General features: G+C 38.9%; 1 protein-coding gene across 1 annotated transcript in view; it reads right to left on the reverse strand.

Annotated features, from left to right (window-relative positions):
• Positions 1-14,255, reverse strand: part of FRY (FRY microtubule binding protein) — a 259,681-nt gene that overhangs the window by 184,816 nt on the left and 60,610 nt on the right. The window contains exon 3 of the mRNA XM_044913570.1: positions 4,385-4,438. Coding sequence (XP_044769505.1) covers positions 4,385-4,438 — 54 coding nt within the window. The remainder of the gene's footprint in view (positions 1-4,384; positions 4,439-14,255) is intronic.

Raw genomic sequence — 14,255 nt, forward strand, 5'->3', positions numbered from 1 at the left:
TTACCACTAGGACAATTATTCACTCATTCTACTCGAAGCCCTGACAGGTAATTTCGGTATTTAAAATAAATTGGTGGCAGTATACATTTCCGAAATGCTGCTGGCAATCTCTTCCACCTTTATTAAGTCTCATTACTAGTATGACTTTCTCACTAGCAGGGACTGAAACCATCGCTGGCTCCCCAGTACAGGGCAAAGCTTGCTGTCCTGGGGCTCACATGATACTTGGTCCTTCCACGGTGAGCTTACTTACTAGCCTGAGATTATAATTTGATCATATTTCTTCTTTGTCTCACCCATAATTGGGGGCCCCCCCAGTGCAGGCACCATGTTTCCTTCATCTTTATTTCCACCAGCTAGCATAATGCTTGTTACATGGTTGCCACATAGCAGGTGCTGTATAAACAGCAGTCGTGAGTTAAGCCCTGCATTGGACTCCCCACTGGGCATGGAGCCTACTTAAAAAAAAAAAAAATCAGGTATTTGATAACTAAGGAAGAAGCATAGACTGGATATTAGGTATTATCTATCTTTCCTAGATATCATATAGTAGAGTTTTTACCAAATGCCCAATAAGGAATACTGTTTACAGTTCTGTATACCTCTTTTTTTCACTGTGGAATATTCCTAGAATTTGTCAGTTTTACGGTTTGAATTTTAAGATATATATATTTAGGGGTTAAAGCTTATGTTTTCTTACGTTTTCTTTTATATGCTTTATATATAACTATTGGCTTCATATCTCTTAATTTAATCTAATTACAATCTAACCCTGTATAGGTTAAACCTGGGGGAAAAGTCCTTTTGTTTCATAAATGACAGGTTTAACCTATACAGGGTTAGATTGTAATTAGATTAAATTAAGAGATATGAAGCCAATAGTTATATATAAAGCATATAAAAGAAAACGTAAGAAAACATAAGCTTTAACCCCTAAATATATATATCTTAAAATTCAAACCGTAAAACTGACAAATTCTAGGAATATTCCACAGTGAAAAAAAGAGGTATACAGAACTGTAAACAGTATTCCTTATTGGGCATTTGGTAAAAACTCTACTATATGATATCTAGGAAAGATAGATAATACCTAATATCCAGTCTATGCTTCTTCCTTAGTTATCAAATACCTGATTTTTTTTTTTTTTAAGTAGGCTCCATGCCCAGTGGGGAGTCCAATGCAGGGCTTAACTCACGACCCTGAGATCAAGACCTGAGCTGAGATCAAGAGTTGGACGCTTAACCAACTGAACCACCCAGGTGCCCCAATAAAATAGCTGATTTTTAGATGGACAAATGATTGCTCAAAATAAAATTTCCCAATCTTTCCTACAGCTATATGTGGCTATGTGATTAAGATCTCGCCAACTGAATATGAGCAGAAGTGGTGTGTGCAATGTTGAGACATTCTGGTTTTTAATTTTTTTGCCTGTAATTCTTTTTCTATTTCTCCTTCCTGCTGCTTGGAATACAGACATAATGGCTGAGTTCTAGAAGCCAAACTGGACTATGAGATGAGCCATACACAAGACAACAAAAATAATATAAAGATTCTAGACTGATTTTCTTTGTATTTCTTGAATGTGAGAGAGAAAAAAACTCTTATTCAAGTCGCTGTTATTTTATGTGTCATTTGCAGCCAAACCTAATATTAACTGATACAGGATCTGAGATCCCTTACCTGTTGAAAACTCCTCTCTAAATTCTCGCCACCTTAGTTTTTAGATATAGAAGCATGTTATAGAGTAAAAAGCACTGGCTTTATAGTCTGAACAAGTGGATGCCAGTCTTGGCTCCTTCAGGCTTTAGTCATATAGTGTTGAGCAAGCTGTCTGAGACTCATTCCCATGAAATGTAATATAGAGATGATGATGATGATGATGATGATGGCTTCTTCTTGCGGTTGTTGGAAGCAGTGAGTGATGTCAGCTGAGATCATGCGTGAGAAGGGGCTTCATAAATTATAAAGCATTATGTGATTTTTTTTTTTTGCTTCTATTTCTAGCAAGAGAAAAATGAATCATGGGCTTGTTAAGTGGAGGAGTAAACAGGACCACCCGGGATCAGGCACTGAAAGTGCAGAAGCTCAGTTCTCTCTAGTCTATCATTCATGCCAGTGACATTTAAAAGGAAGAAACTGATAAAAAATATTCTCTAAACAGGGACCAGCTGCATACTACTCAAAGGATGTACTTAGCATAGTGCCTATCCTCTGGTAAGTACTACATGCATACCACTTCTACTGTTAACCACTGCTCCCACGATCATAGCAACGGAGTCTACACCACGCAAGGTGGCATCACCAGCACGTTCTTTTCGCAGAGATGGACCTCTGTGTAAATCCAAATTAAAATCCTACTGCTTGCTATTAGAACAAGGGGAATTATATAATTTGAATGTTTAATATCAAAAGACTAAGAAAGCTTGATACATCCATGGCACTGCCAATGGAACTTCGATTGTTATAATTTGCTGGCAAAACAGTAAACGGCAGAGGAAATTGACCAATTTCCGTCAAGTTTCCTCACGGTGGGGGTCTTGCTATCTCTTTAAAGTGAAATAGACTTTGTAGGTTGCCTTCTCTCCTGGTTCATGTGTAAATTTATGATTTAATGATGAGAGGATAATCTTATGTGCCTTATTTGAAAGTTCTTAGTGACCATTTTACTACTGATTCACTTGCAAAGTGCCCTTAATACAGAGAGAGGTGTTACGGAGCAGTGCTGCTCAAGCTTTAATGTGTGCGTGGGTCACCTGGGGATCCTGTTAAGCTGCAGAATCTGATTCAGTAAGATCTGGGGCAGGGCGGAGATTCTGCATTTCAACATTCTGTGCAACAAGGTTAAAAGTATTATAGCTAATTAAAGTGGCAAAGTCGGGATTTAAACCTGGGCTGTCTAATTCCAAAGGCTATCCCTCTCCCACAATGCTGAAATGCAAAAATAGAGGGCTGAATAACAAGTGGGAAATTGTGTTTAAGCCACATCATTTGGGATAACTATTATATGCAATGTTAAAATTTACAAGTATTATTTTCCCAGAGAATAAAGGAAGATACACATTAAGCTGGAGAAAAATAAATTTTGTTTTTGAGGAAAGGACAGTGATATCCTAGGACAGGAATATCTAGGATAGAATACAGAGAACATAAAATAGAGTGAAAAATTATGGATGATGGATAATAAATATTTACATTCTTTTTTTAAAAGATTTTATTTATTTATTTGAGAGAGAGAACACAAGAGAGAGCACAAGCAAGGGGGGGAGCGGCAGAGGGAGAGAGAAGCAGACTCCCCACTGAGCAGGGAGCCTAATGCAGGGCTCCAACCCAGGACCCTGGGAACATGACCTGAGCAGAAGGCAGACGTTTAACCGACTGAGCCACCCAGGTGCTCCCAGTCCTTACAGTTTTGGACCGAAGAAGTCTGGACTTTAACAGCCAGAGAACTTTCCCTCTGATTCCACATGAAAGTCAATTTCAAAGCCCTGCTGAAAGTGCATCTCTGTGTGTTCTCCATAAGACAAGAAAACCCCCACCATTATTAGATCCGACTGTGGTGCATCCAGCAGTATTTTGTCTCTACCACTGGCTCCAAGTGAGGTTTTTGAAGGAGAACATGCTGTCTTCTCTGTCGTTAACTGCGTATGTTCAGGAAACACCACAAACACATCTCTCACTTCCTCTGATGCCCTGTTACCCATCATTCTTAAACATACGTGAAGCCTATAGTTACTGAGCCAGGATCTATCAGATCCTGATTTCCTATGTTTATTACCTGCTGTTCAGAGCAGGATGCCCTTTTACTAGTCCCGATCTACTTTCGAAAGACTTTCTTTGTATTTATCCTGCCTTAAATTGTTTTTTTTTTCATGTATCACATTCTCTATTAGACTCTAAGTTACTATACTGTCTTACAATTATTGTTTAAGTGATTTTTCTCTCACAATATTGTGAATTCTTGAAGGACTAAAACTGGTCAATTTTGTATTTTGTTGCAGTGTGTCAAGCAAATAGTGGGCATTCACAAAAAAGCTGGATGAAAATATAATAAGCTCTACTAAATTTTAGAATAGAAGTTCCTTTATCTTTTCTTAGTTTAATTCTGATATACAAAGATTTAGGAAATGATCAATTGAGGGCCTATTTGTATTATTCCAACATATTCCCATTCTTTCCAGTTCAAAGCAATAGACATCTACTGAATGTCTGCTTTAAGCCGTAATTGTAAAAGTTGAAAGACACAGTTCCTAAGATCATATCCCTGTATCCTCTTTGAGGAAGTTAATCAATACACTAATAATGAGCATCCAACCCTTATCTTTTGTGCATTTTGAAATAAATAAAAACCAGAATATAATATGTATATAACTTATTACTACATACTTGGTCAAATTGGGGATCTTCTCCACGTTGTAGAGATTTTGTCAATGGTTTTTCCTAGAAAAAAAAAAAGAATAATTATCAGATGTTCTTAAACAGCATAAAAAAAGTGCATTATTGTTATAATTTTTCTAATTTACTTCTCCCTTGATGGGGCAGAGGTACCAGTTTTTATTTATTTTTTTTAAAGATTTTATTTATTTATTTGACAGAGAGAGACACAGCAAGAGAGGGAACACAAGCAGAGGCAGTGGGAGAGGGAGAAGCAGCCTTCTAGCTGAGCAGGGAGCCCGATGTGGGGCTCGATCCCAGGATCCTGGGATCACGACCTGAGCCGAAGGCAGATGCTCAACGACTGAGCCACCCAAGCGCATGGGGTACCAGTTTTTATTTTTTTATTATTTATTATTTTTTTATTATGTTATGTTAATCACATTACATCATTAGGTTTTTTTTAAACATTTTATTTTTTTTTTAAAGATTTTATTTATTTATTTGAGAGAGAGAGAATGAGAGAGAGAGCACATGAGAGGGGGTAGGGTCAGAGGGAGAAGAAGATTCCCTGTGGAGCACGGAGCCCGATTGAGGACTCGATCCAGGGACTCCAGGATCATGACCTGAGCAGAAGGCAGTTGCCTAACCAAGAGAGCCACCCAGGCACCCTACATCATTAGTTTTTGATGTAGTGTTCCATGATTCATTGTTTTCGTACAACACCCAGTGCTCCATGCAATACGTGCCCTCTTTAATACCCATCACCAGGCTAACCCATCCCCCCCACCCCCCTCCCCTCTAGAACCCTCAGAGTCCATAGTCTCTCATGGTTCATCTCCCCCTCTGATTTCCCTCCCTTCATTTCTCCCTTCCTACTGTCTTCTTTTTTTTTTTTTTTTTAACATATAATGTATTATTTGTTTCAGAGGTACAGGTCTGTGACTCAATAGTCTTACACAATTCACAGCGCTCACCATAGCACATACCCTCCCCAATGTCTATCACCCAGCCACACCATCCCTCCCACCCCCCACCACTCCAGCAACCCTCAGTTTGTTTCCTGAGATTAAGAATTCCTCATATCAGTGAGATCATATGATACATGTATTTTTCTGACTGACTTATTTTACTCAGCATAATACCCTCCAGTTCCATCCGCATCATTGCAAATGGCAAGATTTCATTCCTTTTGATGGCTGCATAATATTCCATTGTATATATATACCACTTCTTCTTTATCCACTCATCTGTCGATGGACATCTTGGCTCTTTCCATAGTTTGGCTACTGTGGACATTGCTGCTATAAACATCGGGGTGCATGTACCCCTTCGGATCCCTACATTTGTATCTTTGGGGTAAATACCCAGTAGTGCAATTGCTGGGTCGTATGGTAGCTCTATTTTCAACTTTTTGAGGAACCTCCACACTGTTTTCCAGAGTGGCTGCCCCAGCTTGCATTCCCACCAACAGTGGAGGAGGGTTCCCCTTTCTCCACATCCCCGCCAACATCTGTTGTTTCCTGACTTGTTAATTTTAGCCATTCTGACTGGTGTGAGGTGGTATCTCATTGAAGTTTTGATTTGGATTTCCCTGATGCCGAGCGATGTTGAGCACTTTTTCATGTGTCTGTTGGCCATTTGGATGTCTTCTTTGGAAAAATGTCTGTTCATGTCTTCTGCCCATTTCTTGATTGGATCATTGGTTCTTTGGGTGTTGAGTTTGGTAAGTTCTTTATAGATTTTGGATACTAGCCCTTTATCTGATATATCATTTGCAAATACCTTCTCCCATTCTGCTGGTTGCCTTTTGGTTTTGTCGACTGTTTCTTTTGCTGTGCAAAAGCTTTCTATCTTGATGAAGTCCCAATAGTTCATTTTTGTTCTTGCTTCCCTTGCCTTTGGCGATGTTTCTAGGAAGAAGTTGCGGCTGAGGTCAAAGAGGTTGCTGTGTTCTCCTTTAGGATTTTGAGGGACTCCTGTTCTCACATTTAGGTCTTTCAACCATTTTGAGTCTATTTTTGTGTGTGGTATAAGGAAATGGTCCAGTTTCATTCCTCTGCATGTGGCTGTCCAATTTTCCCAACACCATTTGTTGAAGAGACTGTCTTTTTTCCATTGGACATTCTTTCCTGCTTTGCCGAAGATTAGTTGACCATAGAGTTGAGGGGCCATTTCTGGGCTCTCTATTCTGTTCCATTGATCTATGTGTCTGTTTTTGTGCCATTCCATGAGCATGGAACTTTTTTCCATTTCTTTGTGTCTTCCTCAATTTCTTTCATGAGTATCCTATAGTTTTCTGAGTACAGATTCTTTGCCTCTTTGGTTAGATTTATTCCTATGTATCTAATGGTTTTGGGTACAATTGTAAGTGGGATCGACTCCTTAATTTCTCTTTCTTCTGTCTTGTTGTTGGTGTATAGTAATGTCACTGACTTCTGTGCATTGATTTTACATCCTGCCACTTTACTGAATTCCTGTATGAGTTCTAGCGGTTTTGGGGTGGAGTCTTTTGGGTTTTCCACATAAAGTATCGTATCATCTGCAAAGAGTGAGAGTTTGACTTCTTCTTTGCTAATTCAGATGCCTTTTATTTCTTTTTGTTGTCTGACTGCTGTGGCTAGGACTTCTAATACTACGTTGAATAGCAGTGGTGATAGTGGACATCCCTGCCGCGTTCCTGACCTTAGGGGGAAAGCTCTCAGTTTTTCCCCATTGAGAATGATATTTGCTGTGGGTTTTTCATAGATGGCTTTTATGATATTGAGGTATCCGAGGTACCAGTTTTTAAATAAGAAACTCTCCCTTAGCTATTCTGACCTTAATATATAGTGTTTGACTGCTACCACGATTCTTAACATCTTAAGATTCATCTTAACATATACCTCTTTGACCAAAACCTTAAAAATCTGATGCTGTAAGTGGCCCAGAGTTCTCAATGGAAACTACATAATAAAAACTATGGAATTCGTGTGAAAAATTTTACTGTCTATCCTGGGACTTGACATACAATAAAAAGTTGAAAAAAAAAAACTATGGCATTCATATGAAAATTTTATTATCTATCTTGGGACTTGACATATAATAAAAAGTTGAAAGTGATACACTATTCCAAGTCCCTAGATTTAGAAACAAAATAAGGTCTATTACCTTACCAGTAAAATACTTACTATGTGTAACTTGTGAATTTGGGGCATGTTATTTGACTATGCCACATCCAAATCTCTGTGGAAATAACCTGGGTAGTGACAAAGGTCTACAGAAATCATTTTTCCTAATCATTACACCTTTGTTTACATTAGGAAGCCTTAACTGACTTTCCAGCAGGGCATTTTAAGGACAACGGTTTACCCTTACCTGTCCCTTGTTTTCCTTTTCTTTTCTGTTTTTGGTATGGGAGTTAATACTGATCCATAATTTGATTCAGGATGAGAAACCACGTAAAAGTTATATATGAAAAACAACAGTAACTTTTACTTTAGCCAATGTAGATTTCCTAAAAGACTCCATTTACATTTGTCAATCACATAGACCCTCTTCCCTACCTCACTTCTCCAATCTTCTCCTCCACCTGAAAAGATAATATACACCTAAGGCAGATGGGAAACCCACCTCTACCCACCCCATAGAGTCTCTGTTCCTGAAGAAATGCATGCACGTGGTGGGCTCAGTCTGGGTATCTGATGTCTTACCATGAGCCATATAAATCAATTGCTCTGTCTCATTTGCAAAATATACAGCTTCAAAATGTGTATTCATCTAAAATAAAGAGAAAACTGTGTTCTTAAGGGCTAACAGACACTTTCTCTTCAAAGTATGCTACCTAGAACACACTGGTGGGAGAGTGGATACAAAAATGTTGGCAAGAACACAGAAGAACAATTAAAGAAGCACCAGATTGAGTTGCTGGCACAAAAAGACAATTTAGCAATTAAACTGTGAAGCATTTCCTATATATGCAAAGGTTATAACGTCATCCAAAGTTCTTTGTAAAACCAGTTAAATTAAAAATATGAAAATTAAAGATGTGAAAACAGGTGGTGCCAGGTTCCACAAACACCCTTGGAACAAATGCAGCATAAGCATTTCTACTCAGTATTTTATTTATTCACCACTTAACAGTAACTGGGGGCTCACAACATGCCCAATGCTACCTGTGGGTGGGGGGGAAGTGATGAAGAACACGTGGTTCCTGCCATTAAGGAGAAAAGTCTGAAATGGATAAGTAGGCAATGACCTCTTATGACTGTTGTCTATACTCGCTCATTATTCAAATCTCAGCCCAACTGTCACTTCCTCGGGGAAGTCTTCTGTGAGTCTTCTCTGAACACCGTGACTAGCCCCCATCCCCTACCCCTTACACGCTTGCAGAGCTCTGTATACGTTTCCTTTCATAGCACTTACCATAGTGTAAAGTCACATCACAGTGTGGAATCATGTTATGCGATTACACACGCATGAGGGATGAGCTAAGTGTCGTCCCCTCTAGATTACATGCTCCAGAAATGCAGGATGCTCTGGTTCTCTGACACTTAAAAAGTTACAGAGCACAGCCTTGCTTGGTGATGGCTAAACATCTGCCAAATTAATAAAAGCTCTAGGCCAACGATGTCCAGTTTCTTCAAATATGAGATCCCTTGATTTGCATGCGTGTTTTGTTGCAAGTCAAAAACAATTTTTTAGTAGACTCTTTTATTGTGGCAGAATATACGTGATGTAAAATTTGCCATTGCAACCGCTTTTAAGGGTACAATTCAGGGTAGTAAAGACATTCACAATGTTGTGCACTATGTATTTTATAAAGACCCCTTTTAATGTCAAAAATTTTCCAGGAACTCCCAACTGCAAAACACGCACTCATAACTCCAGGCATACAAGAGAGTAATTCAATTTTAGTATCTGTTGTTTAAAAGTATAAATGACAGGGGCGCCTGGGTGGCTCAGTCGTTAAGCGTCTGCCTTCGGCTCAGATCATGATCCCAGGGTCCTGGGATCGAGCCCCGCATCAGGTTCCCTGCTCCGCGGGAGGCCTGCTTCTCCCTCTCCCACTCCCCCTGCTTGTGTTCCCTCTCTCGCTGTGACTCTCTCTGTCAAATAAATAAATAAAATCTTTAAAACAAACAAACAAAAAAAACAATTTCTCAAAAAAAAAAAAAGAAATTTGGGTTTTAGGGGCACCTGGGTGGCTCAGTCGTTAAGTGTCTGCCTTCGGCTCAGGTCATGATCCCAGGGTCCTGGGATCGAGTCCCGCATCGGGTTTCCTGCTCGGCGGGAAGCCTGCTTCTCCCTCTCCCACTCCCCCTGCTTGTGTTCCCTCTCTCACTGTGTCTCTGTCAAATAAATAAAATCTTTTAAAAAAATAATAAAAATAAAAGTATAAATGACAGAGAGCTAATACTATGCCTTCAATGATACTTTAAAAAAGTTTTGTACTATAATAACAACAGTACTTATTTTATATACATTAGAAAAAAAGGAATACATCTATATGGGAGACTAATTTACTCAGCCAAAAGATGCTTAGTACACCTGTGGATCTGTAGACTTTTGCAATAACTCAGGAGTTCATATCTTGGGAACCTTCTCTCGCTACTACCTGAAAGCCTGCCGCAGTGGGGGAAGGTGCTTGTGAACCTCCCATATCCTGAAACTTCCCATGCTTAAAAGTTACTTTTTCCCACTATTAATTAGATGGGAATGCTCGTGAGAATATTTTAAACTTACACATATTTGCATACATACGAAGGAAAACAGTGATATGGTAAATTGTTGCTATACACAACTCACTGGGTCCATTAGCCAAGAACTTGGGTTCAGTGCCTCAGCAAAATAAGGAAAACAATGTAAAGGTATGTTAACTATTTTTTCACAAATATGCTGTCTTCATCATATTCTTTGAAGACTTAGTTTAAATGTTCCTCCCAAGATTAAGCCCTTTCTCAGTCCTCCTTCCTAGAGCCACCTGTTAGTTGTCACATGGGACTCTGTTTGCATCTATTCTTGTTAGCATTTCCACTGTGTTGCAACTTGTCTCTCTCCCCACACGCTGAGGACATAGTTGGGACTTATTGCCAGGGTTTGTTAAATGACTGAATATATGTCTATGCATTTGGAAAGATAGCTCTGGGCACAGAGAATCAAGCTCACATTTCACCATTCCCAAGTAATTTCTTTGCCTTGACACAGATTTTATCAGTGTCAGGAGGCTTAAAAGTAGACCTGGGGAAAAGAGTATCATGCTGGCTAAATAAAAAGTAGAGAAAAAGAAGAAAGTTAGGGAAGGAGGTAGGAAGAGGGGAGAAAAGAGAGAAGAGGAGGGAGGCAAACATGCTCCAGCTCAGAAGAGTGCCATATGAATACAGAGTGAAGACCAGGAAGACTCAAGGTAAACTGTAGAGGCATGCTTCTGCTTGAGGTTGTCCTGCAGGAGACCAGCTGCATGGAATCCAGTCTAATAATCCAAGGTCTGCATATTCAAGACATTCTGGTTCTCAAAGAGCATTAAGTAAGTAGTAAAGTGAAATCGACACAGAATAAACAAGGGGTAAAGAACAAATAGAAATAGACTATGGCAAAGGAGGCTCAAAATAATGGTCTCATTCATCTAATTAGAACAGCGTGCTTTTACATTTTTTAAAATTTTTTTATTTCAATAGCAATTTTACTTATTTACTGAAAATTTGTTAATTGAATTGAATGGTATGTTTATTTTTTTTTTTAAAATCATTGTGAAAAAACTTAACTTTGGGGTGATGGATCCTTGAAAATTCTTAGTGGTCCAAAGCTGAGAGCCTTAGCCTTACCCAAAAGCTCCAGCTCACTGGGGGACACTGAACAAAGAGTCGAGCAAACCAAAAACACTGGGAGACTTGGCCTTGAACATCAGTGGCTGCTAACAGCACAGAAAAGAGCTAACTAGACATTAAGTCCCTTCTCATGAGAGCAAGCACTATGAAATAGTCTTGACCAAAACAAATAAAAACCCCCACCAAACCTGAGTCTGACCAAGCCTCAGAGGCAATGTCCAGTTTTTAGGAAATATAGCAGTTAGGGGAATATGTTATAGTATGCCAAAGGGATGCAATCAATAAAATCCAGAGTGAAAGAAACTCTGAAGGAAAGAAAAGTGTTTTTTTCAAGAAATAAGCTGCAAGGGGGAGAAATAGCGGCAGGGGTGGGGAGGGAATCCTGTTGATTTTTTTAAAAAGATGATGGCAATGTGAGGATCTTAGCTTGGAAAAAAAAAACCCGTTAAAAAAGTATGATATTCATGAGACTATTGGCAATTTGAACACTTTTTGTCTATTTGATGATGTTAAGGGATGACTGCTACTTTTTTAGTTGTGGTAATGATACTGCAGTTTTGTTTAAAAGAGAGTATCTTTCAGAGATACATGCTGAAATATTCAGAGATGAAATAATATAGTTTCTAGTATTTGTTTCAAATAATATTCAGGGGAAATGCAGGGAGTGTGTAACAAATTGGCTGTGAGTTGATAACTGTTGAAGTTGGGTTCATTTTATTGTCTTTCTACTTTAGTAATGTTTTAAATTAACCATAAGAAAAACAAACACAAAACAGGAGAACATGATGCATCACTTCTGTCATTGCTTAAATTTTTTCTTTTTATAGTATCTCGCTTTTCAAGATAGTATAAGCTACTTCTTAAAACTTATTTTAATAGCACTTACCCAACAATTTCTCTTTTCCTAACGGGGTTGCAGAAGGGACCCTCTCCCCATTGCTTTGCATTTACAGATAGGATTTGGTAGCAGGTATCTTGCCTGCTGTGTGAGAAGCAACACACAGCTCTGTGTGCACTGCGGGCTTTTCTTTAAATTTGCTCCCCGTGAATCAAAGAGCACTGCTGTCCTCACCCATCCAAGAGGGATGTTCTCCTGTTGTGAAGAATCTTGTAAGGGTTTCGAGTATTTCCGTAAGAAAAGAGAAAGGTCTCTATTTGTGCTTCTCACACCTTGGGAAGTTCTTCCCTCCCTGTCCCTCCCCTCCCCTAAGAAAACAGAAACTCTGAAAACTCTTCTGTGTCTTGTATCTCCCTGAAAAGGGCAGAGGAAGGCCATTGACTTCTCCCTCAATTTCCAAACAATTTCAGTGTCTGCTATTAGCTACATTCTCCCTTCTAGTCTTTTCACACTCAGCCTCTCTATAATCGAGAGGAGAAAAGACGGCCATATGAGGCAGAACAGGGGCAGTTAGACGAGTCTAGAAAAGGCTCATGTATCAAAAGGTGTTTTATTTGTGGGATACAAGGGGCTTATTTAAGAAATCATTTTCTGTATCTGAATGTTTAGGGACCTAAAAAAAAAAAAATCCCAAATATGTCCCATACAGTAGGACTTCACTAATCTAAAAAGATCCAAACTATTGCCCTCAGAGATATTTCAATAAACGTGTAAACCAGCAATGTCACTAGAGTTAACATGAGATTATTTAATTTGTTAAATACATCACCAACCTTGCTTAAGATGCTCTTTTAATCTCTTTTAATGATTTTAGCAGTTGGACATAGTGGTTCAGTGCATGGGCTTCGGAGTCAGAGACTCGAGTTTGGATCCTAGTTCCCCTTATTTATAAACATACGAATTTTACTTAACCTCTGTAACTTTCAGTTAACTTTTAGGTAAAATAAAGATGAATAATACCAACCTAATCTCAGAGAACAGAAAGATGAATAGCTTGGAGTACTCAGTAACCAATAGTCATTACCATTATTGAAATTCCTTTTAAGACCATTATTATTGGAATTAGATCAGATTAAAATATGTAACCTCTTTCACAATGTTTAGGAGCTGAAACTAAGTTCCACCTATTTTTTTTTCAGGGTAATATACACTCCCACTAACATTATTTAAGCTTTAATTTTAGCTTCCTGGAAGTTTCTAAATATAACTAGAAAGCCCTATTACAGAGAGTAGGAAAAAATAAAAATTATAAGGAGTAATTGCTTTTCTCTCTTAAAAAATAAAAGTCTAAGGTTATTTTAGTGATTTTAATTCTTAATATGTAATTTAGAGGAAACCTTTTAATTTAATGGTGGGATGGTTTAAAAAAAAACAAAAACAAAAACAAACCACCACCAAACTTCTCAAGTCTTGACATGACAGTGTTTTTGATTATAAGAACAAGTCTTGGCATAGTTGACTCAGGATTCTGATGCTATCAGCAGTGAAATTTTATAATCCACATGTCTGGTCTGAGTAGCTAACAATTTTCAGAACTGAACCACCACAATTCGGGTCTCCAGAACACAAGAAGTGGGGCTAGCGAGCTGTCCCATCAAGTGGCGATAGCTCCTCAGAGCAGGGAGCTATGGACTCGACTGTTGAAATGCCACTAAAGCATTTCATCCAGAGCCCACAGCAGCAGGCACCCTACTTAGTCTGAACTAAAGAAAAACAAGGTTCAAAATATCTTTATGTTTTTTTTTATTTAACTTTCTTTTTTTTTTTTAAGATTTTATTTATTTATTTATGAGAGACAGGGAGAGAGAGAGAGAGAGGCAGAGGCAGAGGGAGAAGCAGGCTCCCCACGGAGCAGGGAGCCCCATGCGGACTCGATCCCAGGACCCTGGGATCATGACCTGAGCTGAAGGCAGACGCTTAACCGACTGAGCCACCCAGGTGTCCCCAAAATATCTTTATGTTTGATACATATTCTTCTCTTCAGATATTATTGGTGCAGCTTTGAGTCAACTTTGGAGACAGATCTAAGGAGTGAGCCTGAGAACTCACAGTTCTGAGTACCAGACTATTTCTCCTCAAAAGACTCCCCCTACATGAAGGGCAATCAGGGACCCAGGGGGTCTGAACTGCCCTGAAGATATACTCTGGTCGTTTTGATTTCCTGTCAGTATCATTGAAC

This window comes from Neomonachus schauinslandi, chromosome 3, assembly GCF_002201575.2.
Source record: "Neomonachus schauinslandi chromosome 3, ASM220157v2, whole genome shotgun sequence".
Lineage (NCBI taxonomy): Eukaryota > Metazoa > Chordata > Mammalia > Carnivora > Phocidae > Neomonachus > Neomonachus schauinslandi.